The following is a 19,122-nucleotide window of genomic DNA, read 5'->3' as shown; positions in this document are numbered from 1 at the left end:
TGGTCCTTAGGACTATCTTAGTTCCTGATTTGGACAAAAATGGTTTTACGTGCTTCCAGAATTTCAGGGTTAGAATTAAGGTATAAAAATAGATTCAGTTTAATGATGAATAAAGCTCTTCAGAAAATTGCATTTTAATGATTTTTAAAAAGTATGCGTGCTGATGTTCTATATACATACATGAAAACCCTTAAAGCACTGGTGACATTTAAGTAAGTAGAGGGAGAGGATTCTCAAGGTTTTGTAACATGTTCAAATTTAGATTTTTTTTATTACAGTCATTTATATTCTTATAAGAAGTCAGCCAGTTATAATAAATATAAAGGAGACCTTTATCTTTAGATTCATTTTTTTTAGTATATTTAAAACCACTGGTTCATAAATGGTAGTTGAAGCCATAGAAGCGAATGAGATCAAATGCAAAGAATATATCAAGTGAGAATTGGACCAAGAGAAGAATCCCAAAGAAGACCCACTTAAAACAAGGATTTGTCAAGACTCAGAGTTGTTTATTAGCAGAGTTGAGAAGAGAACCCATATTTCCCAATATTTAACCTAGAAATTCTTCTATAATATTATATCCACAAGCAAACAGAGAACTAATACTCTACCTGACAACATTTACAAAAATTAACTAAGAATCTATCATAGGCTTAAAAAATTCTTCAATATTTTCTGGTAATCATACCCTCACAAACATTCACTGCTAAACACATACCCACATATATCTCCCCACCGATCTCCTCAAGATTTAACAAATCCAACCAGACTGTAATATTTGGTTTAAATTTTGGGGGGGAAACATTGTTACATATACTATTAAAGTTCTCCTCCTCCTCTCGGAGCAACCACTACTCTTGCAGTGTGTATTTGTCCCTTTGATGTTTTCATATTTTACTACAGAACAATTTACACAGAATATCAAGAAATCCTAACCCTTTCATCAGAAATATTATTACGCAAAAAATATTCAGAGTAGACTATAAAACCAACAATTTATGAAAATAAGCTTTAAAGAGCAATTGATTAATTCACAGTGCACAGCAGTCTAGTCTAATTAGCCTAGAATATTTTTCCTTGTTACTTAACCTTAGATCCCAAACTATCTTTAAAGGGACAATTAGATAGATGACTTTGATCTCTATCCTCGCTATAATTCTTTTTTTTGTAAGACAGTTTGTTCGATAATTGTGACTAACAGGTTGGATAAGTGTTGCTCAACTGAACAGGATGAGGCAAAAGATACTCAACTCCACTCACTCATCTTTTAAACTACACATAGCTAACATTCCTCAGGAAGCAGTCTTAAGGACAGCCTGATCTCGCAGACCAAGTATCAGACATGCACTCCTAACTAGGACTGTGTGTGTACACACACACACACACACACACACACACACACACACACACACACACACACGTATTGTTTTGAAAAATATTTTAGCAAATCAGTGCTTTTCTAAATATTATAATGGATTTTTCTGTAGCTAGAAAGTTTAAGATTTATAAAATACATCTTTGTAAAATTAGAAAACAAAAAGAAATGCATTAAAAATGAAAAACAAACCTAAACTATTGAAAGAACTGCAGCCTGGACTCTGCATGCTCCATTTTCAAGTGATGCGAGGTCCCTTAATAGTCAAGAGGTGCTTTAAGCAGTAGCTATAAAGAAACTGAAGCACACTATAGATGCTGAAGCATTTGTTTAATAGAGCCACCTAAAACGTGTACCAGCTCTATACAAAAATTTCAAGTAGGTGTACTTTATTTTTGGCATCTACCATTTATTTCCTTTCTTCTTTTTATCCCTGTACTGTTTTCCATCTCTACTCTGAACCGTTTTTTTGTTGTTGTTGTTTTTTTAAACTCCTCAGGACCTTGTTCTGCCAGGGCCTGGGTTAGAAAGAATTGTGCAGTGACTCCATGGTAACAAATATGTTATCCCCAGGCAGTTATGCTTCTGTTATAGCCAGGGACAAAAATACATTAACCAGAAGAACAACTATAGTGGGCCTGACATTCCTTACCTGGAAAATGAGTGCTGAGCTTTCAACTTTAAAATCCTAAGATTTAAACATTAAGTATATCAGATGTCGGGTGTGGGATGGCAAGTCAGTGAGACAGAGTGTGGCAGAGATTAAGGGACAGCACCGGGGCTGGTGACTATAAAGTATGTGTGTTTTTCAACTGAGTTTGTAAATTTTGGGGGGGAAATGGTTGGTACTGGCATGAAGACAGGCAGATCAACAAGAAGAAATTAAGAAGTATACCCTTAAATTTACGATCAATGAATTTTTTGACAAAATTGTCAAGGTAATTCAATGGGAGAAAGGATAGTTCTTTTTCCCAACAAATGGTTAAAAATTGCTGGATCAATTGGATATCCACAAGCAAACAGATGAACTAATACTCTACTTGATAACATTTACAAAAATTAACTAAGAATCTATCATAGGCTTAAATGTAAGAGCTAAACCGATAAAGCTTCTAGAAAAAAAACATAGAAGAAAATCCTTGTGACCTTGGTATGGGCTAACAGCTCTTAGATACAACACCAAAAGCATGAGCCATAAAAGAAAAAAAATTGATAAACTGCACTTCATAAATTTAAAACTGTTATGCTTAAAAAAACACCATAAAGGAAATAAAAAGATAAACCACAGGTGGGGAGGAAATATTTAAAAATCATGATTCTGTATCCAGAATACATAAATAACTCTAGTAATCAATTTAGTGAAAAAATGCATAAAAGATATGAATACATATCTCACTAAAGAAGATAAAGAACAGCCAGTAAGTACATGAAAAGATGCTCAATAAAATTAGTCATCAGGGAAATGCAAATTAAAATCCCACTGAGCTAGCACTTCACACCCACACAATGGCTATCTATAATCAAAAGTCAGGAAAAAGCCAGTGTTGGTAAAGATGTGGAGAAACTGGGACATTTTATACATTCCTGGTGGGAATGGTAGCCCTTACTCATATATTGTTATTTGGGGTTTTGGCTCTCTCCTAATGCCACTAAAGGCACAATTTGTATTTCTTATCCCCCTTCTTATTCTGAGATCATTTCCAAGAGGAAGGAGTCTGGAATATCTTTACTTCATCATTTGATAGCAAGGTTAGTGGGAGGAAACAGCTCCACTGTCAGCTGATTCACTGTTCTACAGCTAAGTCTGAAAACATACTGATCATTAGAACCATCGGACAACTCTTAAATTCCAGATTCTTAGGTAACTTGGAAATTCAGGTTCTGTAGGTCTGAGATGGGGCATGGAAGTGGGTGTTAGAAGACGGAATTAAAGATAAGTAAGAAATAGCCCTAGCCTTCAAGAAGTGAATAATGGGAATGATCCAAATATACAAATAACTATTTATAAGGACACCTACTCAAGCATGCTGACATCTTGAAGAACAGTAAAGAGCATAATCAGACAGTGTGTGTAATTCAGGGAAGGATTCACAAAGAATAAAGCAAGCATTTGATGACCTTTACTCTTTAAAGAAGCCATCAAGTACTTGCATGCTAGATACTACAGATACCGACTCAACAAAGCCAGAAACCTGGACTCCTCCACCTTCTCTCATCACAGCTGAGTCATCAGGTCCTGTTGATTTGTCATTCTTACTATTTCTTTAAAGCTGAATTGCTCCTTTCCATGGGTGTTGCCTCCTCATTTCTTGCCGACACTGTTACAGTAACCTAAGTGGTTTCCTTAACTCTAGATCTAGCCCACGGCATGCATTCTCTACACTGCCACCAGAGCAATAGTTCTAAATGCAAATATAATCACATTAGTAGCTCCCTATCACTTCACATTAGTAGCTCCCTATCACTTAGGGGCAAAAAAACTAAACTTTCCTTTGCCATGTATATAAGACAATCCACAATGTGTCTAGTTATCTTTATGCGTCTCATTCCTCCTCCTCCAAACAGTGTTCTCCCAACTCCAGCCAGAATGGAACTACCCTGCAACTCCCAAGTGTGCTCTGCCGGTACATGTCTGCCCCAGCATACTATACTTGTCCTTCCCTCTTCATCACCTCCCCCTCGCCCCAAAGATTTCTGCCTGTCATATTCCAACTCATCCTTCATGACCGCCCTCGAAAGATGTCTCCTTTACGACGGCTGCCTTGATAGTCTCTCCCTACAATTCCCAAATTATAAAATTATTCTCTTATTCGTATAGTATTTATAGGACTTAAACCAGAGGGTCACGTTTATTTGCTGACATGTCTGAATTCCCTCTAGTCTTTGATCTTATTCACTCCTCTATCCTTCTGTGTACAACATGGTGCCTGGTCCACTGTGCAGTCAGTATGTACGAAGAAGCCAATGTGTATCAGGGTGGCTACCACGTTCTGAGAATCTAAGAGCAGAGCACTGCTTTTGAGTACGTGGTTGGGTAACATGAAAATGTAAACTCAAACAACTAAAAGCTCGTTATAGATATTTCATCATGTGAAAAGGTAGGGAGTCAGACTAGATGACTAAGGCCTTTTGGAATTCTAAAATTCTAGAAGTCTCTGTATTGTCTATTTTACCTTTTAAAGTAGGAAAACTACAGAAGTAAAAAAAAAGCAATTATTACAAAATGATTCAACGCATTACAATCATTTTCAAAGTAAACAAAGTCAAAGGTAGCTAAAAAAAAAAAAACAAAAACAAAATAAAAAGTTCTATATTATTTGTAACTTGTAAGAACAATGCTGATTCTGACCCAAGTCAAACAATGATGGAGAAACACATCCATCACTACATAACCTCAAGACAGGCTGTATTTGGCATCTCAACTTGTCAGTTAATGAATGAAAAGTCCTCACTTAAATTACATTTCAAAGCACACAGCCTGTGAAATAACTGCATCTCCAGTAATTCCAGTGCTATTTATTAACATCTTGATTTCTTTAACTATATAGTTTGACTTTTTGTATTACGTTATTTTTTTTTTTTGCTGTCATGAAAAATCCATTGTGAAATGAGATTGGTGTAAATAAACTAACTGACTTTTTAAAATAATTTAACCAAGGTCATACAGCTAGTAAGCAGCATAGCTAGGACTGAACCATGGGTCTTAGGATGCCAAATTTCATGTTGTTCTATTAGAATACAATATTGATTTTTATATACACGTGGTTCAGATTTATTCATCAAAGATAAGAAAAGGCAAACTTGAAACAATATATATTTATTTGGTAAATATGCCAAATAAATATGTAAAGCTTGATTTCAGATACTTTTTTGCTTGCTTCTTTTCATATGGATCAATAATAATAGCTAAAATCTACTGAGTATTCACTTTATGTCAGATAGTGTTTTAAACAGTGTTTAATCATTTATCACAATAATCTCAGAAAATAAGGACAAGTGTCCACTTTATCCCTCTTCTTTTTACAGATGGGAAAACTAAGACACAGAGAAGTAAATTGCTCAAGATCACAGCGCTCATAAGTGGTGAGAACCCAGGCAATCTGGCTCCAAAGACTGTGTTCTTAACCACTATGAAAGCAAATTACTTAAAAGCGTTCACTAGGCTGTGCTTAGATGGATCAGTAACTGTCCAAAAGGGAGAGTTAGTCTATAATATTTATTATTGCCATTGCTGTCTCAGATGAAGCTCATCAGAGTGGGTAATGATTCGACAGAAGGGAAATTATTAATACACTGGATTCAGGTGCAAAAATATTAAATGTCGATGAGTAACTGAAGAAATAATGTCATTTTAAAAACAGAAAAAGATTTAACAGAGATATTGCAACATGGAGCAACTAAAGACAAAAAAACCCAATATATAAATACTAAAAGGGAAGGGATAAACAGGCATGAATACAGAGGAAGGAACCCTGGAAGTCTCCAATGGCCACAAAACAGATGAGTCAACCAGGCAGCGCTATGACAGGATGTGCTGGGAAGATGCATAACACAGAAAGGTTAGAGATTAATCCTTCCTCTATGTCATGTGTAGGTGAGATCCTAGTAGAATGTGGACACCAATTTTGGTCACCATACTATAAGAAGTGGCGGGGGAGGGAGGAATGGACAGGGTTTAAGCAAGAGAAACAAATAAACAAAATGAGAGAAAACAGTATTTGGTAGGAAAAGAAAGCACTTGTAATTGATTAGAGTAAAGGCTGACCTTAGACAGGAAGACCATTTGAAGGCTCTTCCCCAAACTCTGCAGGCTTTGGCTCCTGTCCGTCATTTACACCTCAGTTAAATACCACTTTCTTGAACAGCCTTCATCGTAAGTAGCCTCCTCAGTTTCTAGCACCTCACTCTGTTTTACACCCTTCCTAGCATGAAATTCTCTGAAGCTCTTACTGTTTATGCATTTATGGTCCTTCCTGCCCCATTAGTATGTAAGCTCTTCAAGAGCAGGGACCATGAGCTCTGCTTTATGTCTAGAACATTCTGACAGTACCTGGGACTGAATGGAAATCCTGTAAGTATTTGTAGAATCTATATCTGTGAAGAAACAACAAGGAAAATGAGCTTTTAAACCAGAGCAAGACAGATACCAATAAAACACAGAAGGAAGTACTTGATAGTCAAATCCCATAGTGCTGAAGGATGGTTTAGGAACAGTCATTCATCTGTCTTAGGTGTCTTGCAAACTCATCTGCCTTAAGGCTAAGTAATTTCTAGTGGTTACTCCCAACTCCTTGATTCAGTGAAGAAATGAAGTATTGCAAGAAATAAACACTGAGTTCTTACCACACACTGGACAATGTTCTACGTCTTTACACATATCAAATCAGTTAGTCCTGATAAGCACTATTATATTATATATTATATCATATTATATTATTATATATATTATATTATATTATATATATTATATTATATGTTATATTATAGTGAGATAAGCACTATTCTCTTCTTCATAAAATGGGGCTCTTTTGCCTAAAGAGGTTAAATAATTAGCCCAAGAAGGCCCAGGTTGTAAGTAGGAGAGCTGGAATTTAAATCCAGACAATGACACCACATGTCCCATTCATTTAAGGCTGCAAATGAATTTAAACAACATGAAAATATATTAAACAGGAAGCATAACAGATTGGAAATTTATGGCATAGGAGTATCCATGGCTTGATACTCTTGTGCATATCTGGGTCCTTTCAAATTCCATCTTACTGTAACATCCCAACACTTTCTGGGGTTTCTGATAATATACTGCTCTTCCACTGTAATTATGTCTTCAATCAAACAAATGTGATTTAAAATGAAATAGATATTCATGTCAATCTAGAGAAACAATCACCTCCTTGTACTTGTGACACATTTTAAATAACTATCAATGCATAGCGAGTCTTATTTCACGTATACTGATAATACACACATACTGGATTATTTCAAAGGAAATCTTGATGTGCGATGACCAGCAATCTTTATCCGATCCCTTTTTAGGGGATCTGGCTGACTCTGAAATTCACCTAATTCCTTTCTTTCAAGTAGAATCAGTAGCAGTATAAGGAACAATACTAAGAGGGGTTTTTGTTATCAAAAGAAAAACAATGGACATTACCAAAACTAATTCCTCAAAAATTACTAAATAATCTCTAAGTGATATGCGCTTGGAAATATAACATCTTAGGCACTACATTATAGCAGGCATTACATTTAAATTAGAAAAATGTTTTATAAGTTTTAAGACAACTAACTGGTGATTTTGTGCCGATCGTGCTGATAAATATTTCTGAATGTCACGAGAGGGCAATAAACACAAAAATACCAACACCTACCTGTTTATCTCCCAGCAGGTCAGGCTCCCCTTTGCTAGAACCAGAGCTGACATCGTCTTCATCAGAACTGTTGATGACTTCCTCCTCATCCGAAGGCAGGTCACCAAGACAGAGATCCAGATCACTGTGTCCCCCCTGGGATGCCCCAGAACTGCTTCAGGAGAAAGGACAGCATTAGTCACCTTTAAAAACAAGGAACACTACAAGAAACAAACAAAATCAACCATGTGATTTAAGTGATGCAAGTCAGGTACATCTAAGTGATTTAGAGGGATGGAAATAGCCCGACTTCCCTTTCCCCAAATCAGCTGTCAAAAACCCAAATTCATTTTGGGTTTAAAATAATCACCTTAAAAACCATGTATTTTTGTGATAAGAAGATGGGTGAGAAGCACGTTTCCCAGCTGACTCCAACCTATGCTTCAGTGCATCCTTACTCTAGAAGATCTGGTGTCTACTCCTCCTATAATCCAAGAAGCCTCATAGGGTGGGCAAGGCTACCACAAAGGGAAATTGGCTACGTGCGCAGGAACATTCGGAGGGGTGCTGCTTCCTTGGGTCTCAGTGTTTCATTATTTTTTAGCTAACAAATCGACAAGGATTGGGAGCTAACGATGGTCACGGCAATCAACAATGCGTGTGCTATGGTGAACATGTGCTTGCCTCCCTGGGTATAACTCACTGCCTTTTACGTAACCACATCATAAGCCATAGGAAGGAAAGAGGATGTTACAAATTCTCGGGCTCTGCTCCAGACCTGCTGAATCACAAACGCTAGGGGTGCTGGGCCCCTAGGGGATGCATGCTAAGGTCTGAAAACCACTCCACCAGCCATTTGCAACTCCTCCTCAGCAGCCTGACATCGTCATCTCCCACTTTGTATTGAGACAGATCTCTTGAACCTAACTGCCATTGTTGCAATCCAATGTGAGGGGGGAATTCCACAGCAAAGTTCCCCAGGAAGATGACAGAAACAATACTTTCTAGCTTTGCTTGTAAAGACGCAGGGACACACTGCCTGTAACAACTGCTTTCCTGTCTGCAGTCTCCAAGGATATCTGCAGAACAGAAGTCAGTAAAAAATCCACAGCAAATCAGGAGACACACTCAGACAGAATAAAAAGACAGTTGCATTTCACTCTGGCAAGCCCCTTTAGCAGGTCACGCAACGGCCAAGGCTCCCATCAGTCATGAGAATTTCTAACGGGAATCTTAAAAGCTACAGATGAATTTTCTGCCAGTTCCTGTAGGATGAAGACTTGCCTCAGATGCCATTCCTGGAGCCCAACTGTTAAACAAACCAGTCGGATAGGGGCAGAACGCCAAAAGGAACACTTCCCTCTGCCAAAGACGGGCTTTCTTATTACTCAGTGGCTGGAAGGCCTTAGGGAGTCATATCACAGCCTCAAATGGGTGGCTGCACACCTTATCATAGCGCCCCATGGCATGGAGCAGACGCACTCCCCAGGGAGGGGTGGGGGTGAAGAGCTGAAGCTTTCCCATCAGAACACTGACGAGATCCACTGTCTGTCCGTGCAGGGAGATGAGCCCCCTCCAGCTGGGTGACCAGTTGATTTAGATTAGCAAGAGTAAAGGAGAGTTGACAGGATGTACAGACTGTAGGATTCATTCATATAAATAGAAGAAACACATATTCCTTCACTTGTTTTTGTCTTAAGTCTTTGTCTCTTTCCATCCTACAAAACCCTGTCCCCCAGACACAATCTATGAGCAGTGTCTGCACCACCAGGGAGCTTCTTAGAAATACAAAACCTCAGACCCCAACCCTCCCCACTGAATCAAATCCGCTTGTAACAAAATCGTCGTAATTTGGCTTTGTTTGGATCAGCCTATTTGAGCGGCCTTTAGGATTCAACAATATAAAAATGTCAAATAATCAGTAATAGGCTGTGGCACCTGTGAGAAAATTGAGTTTATTTTATCTAAAAGGAGAGCTGAGAGGCGTTTCTTGATCCAACAATCTGGGAAACTATTATTAAGAAGATAGTAACCAGTTGGTTACCACATCCATTAGAGATATAAATGTTTACAAAAATTAACATTTAAGAACAAGAAAAAAAGTTTTAAATATTAAAATGACACGGATCAAAACATACTATAATAAAACATTGGAAGATTTTAGTTCTGAAAATTGCTTTCCTACAGAAAACCTCTGACCGCCCACCCGAACCTAAATTAGTTTACGTGTCTCTTCCGAATCCTATACTATCTCACTCGACTTCACTTGGTGGTAAATTAGTTTCTCTCATTAAAATGTAAACTCCCAAGGACAAGGAAATTGTTGTTTTCACTTGAATTCCCAGCATACTGCTTGACACATAACAGGCCTTCAATTACTTTTTACTATAAACAAAAATGGCATTAGAAAGCAATGGGTGTTCAATTTCAGGAGATGTTCAAATAGTGCATATTTATGGTAGTGGGGATCACAAAGAAATGTTTGGGGGGTAATACTAAAAAGAGAACATAGTTTAAAACAGAAGGGGCAACCTGGGCATCAATGGTGTGGGGGTGGGAATGTTTGTTTTCAGAAAACAAAAAGAACACTGTGGCTACAGCAGGAGTTTCCTATAAATAAATAATTAATGGAAAACAAGCTTGGAGAAGACGACAGATGCCAGGCTGTCAAGGGGCATGAAAAACAGCTAAAAAGTTTATACTCATCCTACAGGCCTTCAACAAGGAGACTCACATCTCCCAGGAGACCTCTTCGATTTCCTTAAGAGACCTCCAAGCTGGATGTCACTACCATACTTCTTTCTTGTCGGTGCCTGTAGGGAAGAGGGCTGGCACCTCTTCAGTCAATCAAACTTTGTAAGCACAGCCCCTGCTTCACCCCCCCGCCCCACCTAACCAGGGAAAAGGACATCCCTTTTTAACAGCATCGCTGACATCCCCTTGATGATCTCTAAGTTGAAGTTAAAGGTGTTTCCCACACACCTGGATAGCGAACAGCAGAGACCACTGACAATTTCTGAAGCTCAGGAGAGAAGAAAGTGAGCAAAGTGGGGTTTTTGGAAGATTAATCTTGTACCCTGATGCCAATGAACTGACTGGGGTGTGGGCACAACGACAGAATTGGCAGGAGAGCCACAAGTAATTTCAATGGTGCAGGCAGCCTGAACCAGGCCGGCTCCATCAGGAATTGAGAGGGAGGGATGGATGTCAGAGCCAAGAAAAATCAAGGCTAAAGAGATTGTGAAAACTCATCTTCTTTCAAGGTTTCATGAATAGTCACCAGCAAAATGAGGGTGACATCAATTGAAACGGAAGCGTTAAAAGGCAACTGATTTTAAAGGAAAGATGAGTTGAGCAGCATCATCAGGAAGGTGGCATCTAGCATGCACATCTAGTACATCTAGTATTTACGTATACCTAGTATGTTCATCTCCACGTGATTAAATAGAGAAAACTTTTAATCAGTCTGTTTCCCCACAAATTGTTAACAGATTTCAAATCCATTTAGGTAATTTTAGATTTCGAATAATGAAATATGGATTCTTCACTGATGCCAGTCATTGAGTTTGGGGCCCTCGTTATGTACATTTCCTTTCCACTGTCAGGAAGATGACATCCTAACACCCTCTGCACGGGGGTGAAAGGAATAGGACATAGTGTTTCCTCTACACTTTCCTGCCTAATTATATCATAATTTGATAATCGAAGTAAAAGGAAAGTAAGCTGCAACAACCAGAACAGAGTGAAGACTATTTTCCCAGGCCATCCTTTCCAAGTCAGGTTTGCTTTTGCAAGGAGTCTTGTTTCTAGAAAATAATTTTTTTCAAATACACTGGAAGAATGAAGACAGAGAAACGTAAAGCCAGAAGTAACTTCCCACCCATTAGGCAACTACTCCTTCAATTCCACATGCCAAGGATCTCATACATTTGGAGTGATGATTATTTAACGCTATTGCTTTTTAAAAATTACTTAATTTTTATGTTATTTTCTACATATGGACAATATATCCTCTAGTGGGAGTACATCGAACTTCTCTTTCAGGTAAGACGTCACATCAAGAATGATCTTTTCGGAGGTATTGTCTTTTAAAAAATAATTATTCAATCCATTTCCCCTAAAAGTTTTCAGGAATGTAAAACCTACACAATACTGAGCCAGGCATCACCCCGAAAACATCCCTCTGAACTACCATTAACTTAATTCCAGCAAGAGGAGGGGATAAGATGGCAGAAAAAGGAAGAGAAAAAGCGTTAACTGAAGAAGGCTTTCTAAGCACTGAATCCTTCCTTTGTTGTTGACAAATCCAGTTTCTTTTTCCTCTCTTGCCTGTGATTTTATTCTGAGCCTCTTAAACAAAGAATGTGGTACGTCATTCCTCCCAAAGTCAAAGAAGTTCATTCCAATCCCCTCACCTTCAGAAGTTTCTCATTTCCAAGTCACAACATGTAAATATGAACTTCTGTGATCTGTCTCTTCCTCTTCTTTCTGCTCCTGGCCCAAACTGAACAGAACCTGCTCGTCCTCAGGATGTTGTTATCATTTTGTTTCAAATGCTGTCTCATTATGACTTGGTGATCATGTGTTTCCTTTGGCTGCCTTCATATTTATCACAGATTGAGTGGAAAAAACTACTATTAAGAACTTCAAGGATAAACATTACATGGAAAAATTAGCCAAAAAAATTGAATGTTATATATCATATATATATATGCCAACTATGTAAAATTGTTTCACAATTTTCACCAGAAAGCGGTTTCTATTAAATTTCATCAGAAAATTTTTTACTCTGTTATTTCCATTCCATTATGGAATTGCAGATTCCAGGGTAAGGTTGAAAACTGTGAATCAAATCAACACAAAATTTTAAAATCATTCTTATTCTCATTTTCGAGTCCCCTTCTCAATTACACAGTACTTGTAGAATTTTCTCCATGCCCCACTGAGAGGATTATCATGGGAACTACCGCTAAGTAAGTTATCTCTCTTTACTTCTTTTAGGAAACAGGGCACAACTCGTGAAGTAGTCATACGTGGCCATTTTCATCCTCTAATAAACAAGATTCATATATTTATATCATGTTTTTAGGGTTTCCAAACACAGGATCTTGCGCAATTATTTTAAATGTGTGCAGAGCCAGAGTGACAAAACATAAAAGCCAAGAGATAACAGAGTATGAAGCAAACTTATCTGACCTGAGAAAATATCAGGTTCAACAAGTGTGACCCCTCTGTGCCCAGAAGTAAACCAGATCACCTGCTAGGTCTTCTCCATTACTAACGCCTTTGACTAAAAAGAAACATTGATGCTTCAATGTAAGGCGGTGGATAGCTGATGTTATCACAGTGTAACAGCAGAAATCCTTCCCCTCAAAGAAAGGTATATATGTATTAGTTTCTTAATTAATATACATTAATTGTTAATCTCCTTTTGAGACTGCCTAAAGGTTAGGGCAAACTTAATTTTATTTCTAAAATTAATGAATTTATTATCTTGATTTCATTTTAAAAATCTATAATTTAACATGTATGATGAGTGTATTAACTATTTTTGAGTTAAACGCTTTGATTAAGAACCACAGAATACAAACAAATAAAATTACTAAAATAAGAGAGCACAGCAGGAGTTTGTTACCAGAAAAAAAAAACTTGCAGTACGAAATACACATGATTAGTGTTTTATTCTTTGGTTCATGGATTTTAGGTGTTAACCAAGCCTTTAAAACTAGCAAGCTGGGGTTCTGTGGCTTCAGAAAAGAAACCACAGAGAAATATCCAGCTTCCCTGAAATATAAACTGGAGGACTGTTTGAAAACTGGCTTTGGGTGACTGTTAGGAAGGAATACCAGGCTTCAGTGATGGCTCTGAAAAACAGGCCTGCATCCTTTTCCGGGGGCAACCTCTACTCTTATAAATACCATTACCACCCCTCTCCCCAGAAATGCATTTACTATTAGGATTCTTAAAGTTGTACCCTACAGAGTAAAAACAAAGTCAGGATCAGTAGTACACTGAGGCTGCTATCTAAAATATAGACATCTAGGACAACTCTGAAAATGGGTTACAAAACAAATGGAATTAAAAACTCTTTAAAGTAGAAGAGAACCTACCCAGATATTTACCTACCCCTTTTATGCAAGTAGTTTTAGAGTTATTAAGGCTTAACCTCAAAAAAAGCTGTTTTAAAAGGAGATTCCAGCAAGGGCCATTAAAAGAAGACTAGTAAAAGAAATTGGGGCAAGTCCATACAACAAATTAATAAACAGCTATTTTGAAACTGAGGTAGATCTATGCATGATGATAGATTGCTCTCCAAGAAATATTGCTTCTTTAAAAAGAAATCAAGGTACAGAGAGCAGTCTGCACTCATTTGTGTGAAACGCAAAACAAGAGAACGCAAACACACATACATATGTATACATGAGTATGTGTATATATGTATACATATATGTAAATATATAAATGTATACACACTAACAAACACACATACAAATACTATGCTGGTAGATAGCTTGCTCCACAAAGATTCAGAAGAAGCTGGTAACAATGATTGCCTCTGGGGACTAAAGTCTGAGGTAAGAAAGATACTTCATAATTTACCCTTTGCTGCTTTTTACAAACGTTTTTATTATGCATATTATTACTTTTTCAAAGACAGCACATGTGTGTACACACACACACACAGAACTAGAAAATATGGAAATTTTATAAAAGATGGTTCATCAGAGCACCAACTCTTTAGGAGTAGCTTATTCCTTCCCAGGGTGATGAGGAAGGGAAGGGAAATGAAAAACTGATTCCTGTGCCTCCCCTTCACTCCTCGTCCCCTCCAGCTTTGGAGCTCCGCCCATTTTCAAAATTGTCTTTATGTTATTCCTTTAACCACTACTTAGGTGGGAAAGGTAACATAGACCATTATGCCTTTCGCCTTACAGCCCATAGGGACATATTTGGGAAAATCAGTAACCTGAGTCAAGATAGTAAGTAAGTGAAGAGACCGTCTGGCCAGCCAGTTGATGGCTTTAAAAAACACCAAGAGGTTGCAGAGAGATTGTTCACAGTCTGCAGGGGCCACAGAGTAATGACACAACTTGTGACTATGCCACAGGGAACAGCACCATATTATCAGGCATCCCCCACAATGCTCCTTCTGGCCTATAAGTAAGGAGGATCATGCCCTCCCGGTTTCCTGGTCCAATCTTAATGACACAGCAGCTCAGGACTGATCACAGCCCAACAGATACGCCTCACCCGCTAGCTTAGCTTAGAGGCATCTGGTTCAAGCCTGGGCTGTTCCTACCTAGAGAGGAAAAAAATTGTCATAAAAATGTTTCCTGACACAAACAGTAGCTAAAATAAACAGCAAACATTTAATTACCAGCAATTTTGCTTTCTTAGAATTTGGAGGGGTTTCAGAAATAATTCTTTAAAATGCTCTTCAAGAAATGTGGACAGAAATCTTTTTGTTAATACAAATAGAAAAGCATTCTATTGAGCTTAGAATTGCCTCCAAATAAAATAGAGCAGGATACCAATCCAGTTTGTCGTTATAGCAGCGATGGTGTTTATTTTCAAAAAATTAAAACATTTAAATAAAGTTAGGATTGACCCAACATCATTTTTTCCCTTTACCTTCTCATTATGTAATATGTAACTCATTAGTACCAGACCAAATAAAGGCCACTAGAAACAATGTGGCTGGTGTATTTAGATACATATTTAGACAGACACACAGGCGCGCGCGCACACACACACACACAGACGCGCGCGCGCACACACACACACACACACACACATTTATGCACATACCGGGGGTGCCAAAAAAATATATACAAGTGGACATCTTGGTCAACGTTGCTCAAGCAGTAGTTCAAAGTAATCAGAAGAGTCTGGACCCTGATGGTAACCACTCTGAGCACCTCTTGTAATTGCAGAAGTCAAATGTCACTTGTATTTATCTTTTGCTATCGGTATATATTGAGTATTACAATTTTAATACAGTTTTTCTTTCTTAAAATGTGTATACATTTTTTTGACCCCCTTTGTATATTTATACACAGACATATTTTCACATATATATTTTATACTACTTAAAATATATAAAACTGCTATGCCATTTATTTTAATACATACTGTGGGCTTATTATGTATCATATATTATTTTAGGGGCTGGATGATGATAATCTAATAGAATTAGGTATAATGTTCAAACTTTAAATTCTATTGATTGCTTCGCTTTTTACCTGCTGAGTGATACTTTCCTAAACAGATAAAGACAGAAGGAACTGAAATAACTACAGTAATTAGGATTACAGACAGGGACTATTTTCTAAAAAGACAACTAAAGTTGTGCATACTAAATGTTTCAGGCAGTGCACAGTCACTAGGGGCTACAGAGCCAGAAAAGAAGGTATCCCATGCAAGCTGGCGCAGTCAGAGATTTCAGGTGCAGGCAGCACTTGATAAAACAGACTCCAGCGAATAAAAGGAGCAGCATGGGGGCGGGGGTAGTAGAGGAAATGGTGTGTGCAAAGGCTTGGAAGTGATGTGGGGAGCATTTATATGTGATAAGTTAGAGTCCACCAAGTTAGAGAGAGGTCCCTTCTGCTACCATGGCTGCCAAGCAGCCAAGGCAAAAGAGACATCCATCCACGATGGGAAACAAGGATCCAAATCCACCCCCTCCCTTTGGCTTCACTGGGTTCTAACACTAGAGTAGGAAACCTAGTGGGGAGCAGGGCGAGGGGAGTGAGACTGGTTGGTGACTAAGTGAAAATAAACAGCTCACCCATTGAAGGTCTAATACTGTGTTCTGCCTTGACATCTGGGGAAAAGCAAGAGGGCCCCAAAATGGACTAACTACAAGTTGCTCTTCCCATTCTGTTCCCTCAGATAAGGACCCTAGCCAAGCAACCTTCTTTATCAGAGACAATTCTGGCTTAGTAGAGGATTATAGTTGCTTGCCAATGGGTGGAATTATTCAAACTAGCCAATCACATCCTCCCATGGGAAGCAGGGGGCACCCTACCCTCCTGATACTACAGAGATTGCCACCCACAGTCCTTGGTGGTTCACTCTGTCCCCAGGTAAAACTCCAGTGTGACCCGGAGTAGCATGCTATGCCCTTCTCCCCTCAGGCTGTGAGTATATGTGACTGATAAACTGCTGTCAATCTCATCTGTCCAGTGTCATGTGTTTGGCCATCCCCAGAACTCTAGGGCGGGAATCTCTCCCTCTCCTACAGTGTGAATAGGAGGTAATTTAGACAACAACCAAAGACGGTGCCATTTTTCTAGGATCCTTAAGCATAAAGCAGGCACACTGGTGGTTTCTAATAGGATTATTCTCAGAAATTAAATTGAATGGTATAAAATGTTAGCTACATGGATACCTAATGACATTTTGCAAATACATCCCAAAAGACTCTCCCATGATAGACTCAAGCAATTTTCAAGTTAAAGGTATTAATGTTATGTGCTACAGAAATATGACATATTCCATGTTTCAGAATATTAAATGTTACATTAAATACAAACCCCAGTATAATAACACAACGGGGAATTACAAGGAAAACAGTAGTTCACCCTAAAGGACATCTGCTTTCGGTCCAGATCCAAGCCTACTTGAATGTTCCCATTTTCTAACAGGAACCACAATCTGTAACTGGGATTTCCCGCTGTCATGGGGGAAAGGACAGTAGGCTTCTTGAGAGCCCATAAGGAGCCAGAAAGGGGAGGTTAAATTGTCACTCATGAATAAATCAGTTTACTTCCTTATTGAAAACTACATATGAACAATTCTACTTACCACTTCTCTTCCTCAGGTACCTTCCACAAAAGAACAGTCTTAAAAGTCTACTCTAGACCAACTATGTATCACAGATAACCCCCAAGACCCATATGGAACCCATTTCTCTCTCAGAGCACCCTGGGAATACAGGTCCATGTTTTCAAGACTGAGAGGCTGTAGAGAGCATCAGGAAAGGGCCTGGGTTCCTTCCTTCACTCTTTTTTTCATTTGTTTGTTTTGTCTTTTTTTACTTTTTTTTCTTCCTCCACTCTTCAGCATATCTTTCCACGAGTTACACTGCTAACTAGCTCTGCGTTTATTTTTAGCTTCTATAATTGGAAAACCAAGAAAAATCATAACATTTCTATCAACCTTGGGTAACATCTTTGAAAGCTAGAATCAAGGATTATGGAAGGGAAGTAAAAATAAACATGCATTCAAGAGGTGAGATAAACAGATTCACTTTGGACAGGATCACAAATATTTCATCATAGTTTCATACATTTCCTGGGGTAGAGCAAAGGCGGTAGAGAAGAAAAAACACCGGTTTCAGCCTAAGACAAAACTGCATTTAAATCTAGGCTTCACCACTCACCTGGCTGTGTGTAACTAGCTACCTATTTATGCTCTTTAATTTTGTACTTCCCTAAACTATACAATTGAGATAATACCACAGCTATGAAGTTAAATGGGATCATGTGAGCATTCTTGGTACACACAATGGACAAGAAATAAAGACTAACTTTTTAAAAGCAGGCATGAAAAGAGGGAGAATATCGGGGGTCCTTTAAGTAAACAGAATGGCAAGAGGAACTGGAAGTTTCTGTTCTTGTTCACCCCTGCTAATCCCAAAATTAGTATGATGCCTGATTTCTCTATTTCTTGCATGAACAAATGAATAAATGAATGGATTTTATCCTAATCTTATAAAAAATAATATAGTTTGAGTAGGCAAAGCTAGCCTGGTGACCCCTTTTGTAAGGCCTGTGAGCTAAGAATGGTTTTTATGTTTTTAAATGGGGGGGGAATCAAAAATAATATTTTGTGATATGTGAAAATTACATAAAACTCAAATTTCAGTGTTCACAAATAAAGTTTTAATGTATGCAGCCACGTATATTCATTTTTGTACTGTTTATGGTTGCTTTTGCACTATGGCTACAAAGTTGAGAAGTTGCAACAGAGACCATGTGGCCTGTATAGTCTGAAGTATCTACCATCAGACCCTTTATGGAAAATGTTTGCTGACCCTTGCTACAATATTATAGATTACCCAGAAGAAGCAGTATATCTACTTTGGAGCCAAACTGCCTGTGTTTGAATCTTAGCTCTACCACTTACTAAGTAAAACTGAGGAAGCTCTTAGCCTCGCGGTGCCTCGTGGGGACAATAATAGTGCCAACCTGACAGGGCTTTATGAGGATTAAATGAATTAATACAAATAACTCACTAACAACAGTGCCTGATACACAGAAAGCTCCACTTGCTTTTGTGCACTCTTTCTCCATATATACATATGTATGTATATATTACTGTAGATATTTAAGAGTCTAGACCTGTATAAAAGATGACCTCAGAGAGAAGCTTCTGCATTACCAGTCATGTGAA

The 19,122-nt window shown here is 38.1% G+C and overlaps 1 protein-coding gene across 1 annotated transcript in view; it reads right to left on the bottom strand.

Moving 5' to 3' along the window:
- The window catches only part of FGD6 (FYVE, RhoGEF and PH domain containing 6), a 95,220-nt gene that overhangs the window by 54,251 nt on the left and 21,847 nt on the right, over positions 1 to 19,122 (bottom strand). The window contains exon 3 of the mRNA XM_081058919.1: positions 7,747 to 7,897. Within this exon, the coding sequence (XP_080915045.1) occupies positions 7,747 to 7,897 (151 nt within the window). The remainder of the gene's footprint in view (positions 1 to 7,746; positions 7,898 to 19,122) is intronic.

The sequence above is a fragment of the Rhinolophus hipposideros genome, assembly GCF_964194185.1.
Source record: "Rhinolophus hipposideros genome assembly, chromosome: 9".
NCBI lineage: Eukaryota > Metazoa > Chordata > Mammalia > Chiroptera > Rhinolophidae > Rhinolophus > Rhinolophus hipposideros.
The sequence above is the reverse complement of the archived record's forward strand: the minus strand, read 5'-3'. Positions and strand labels throughout refer to the sequence as shown.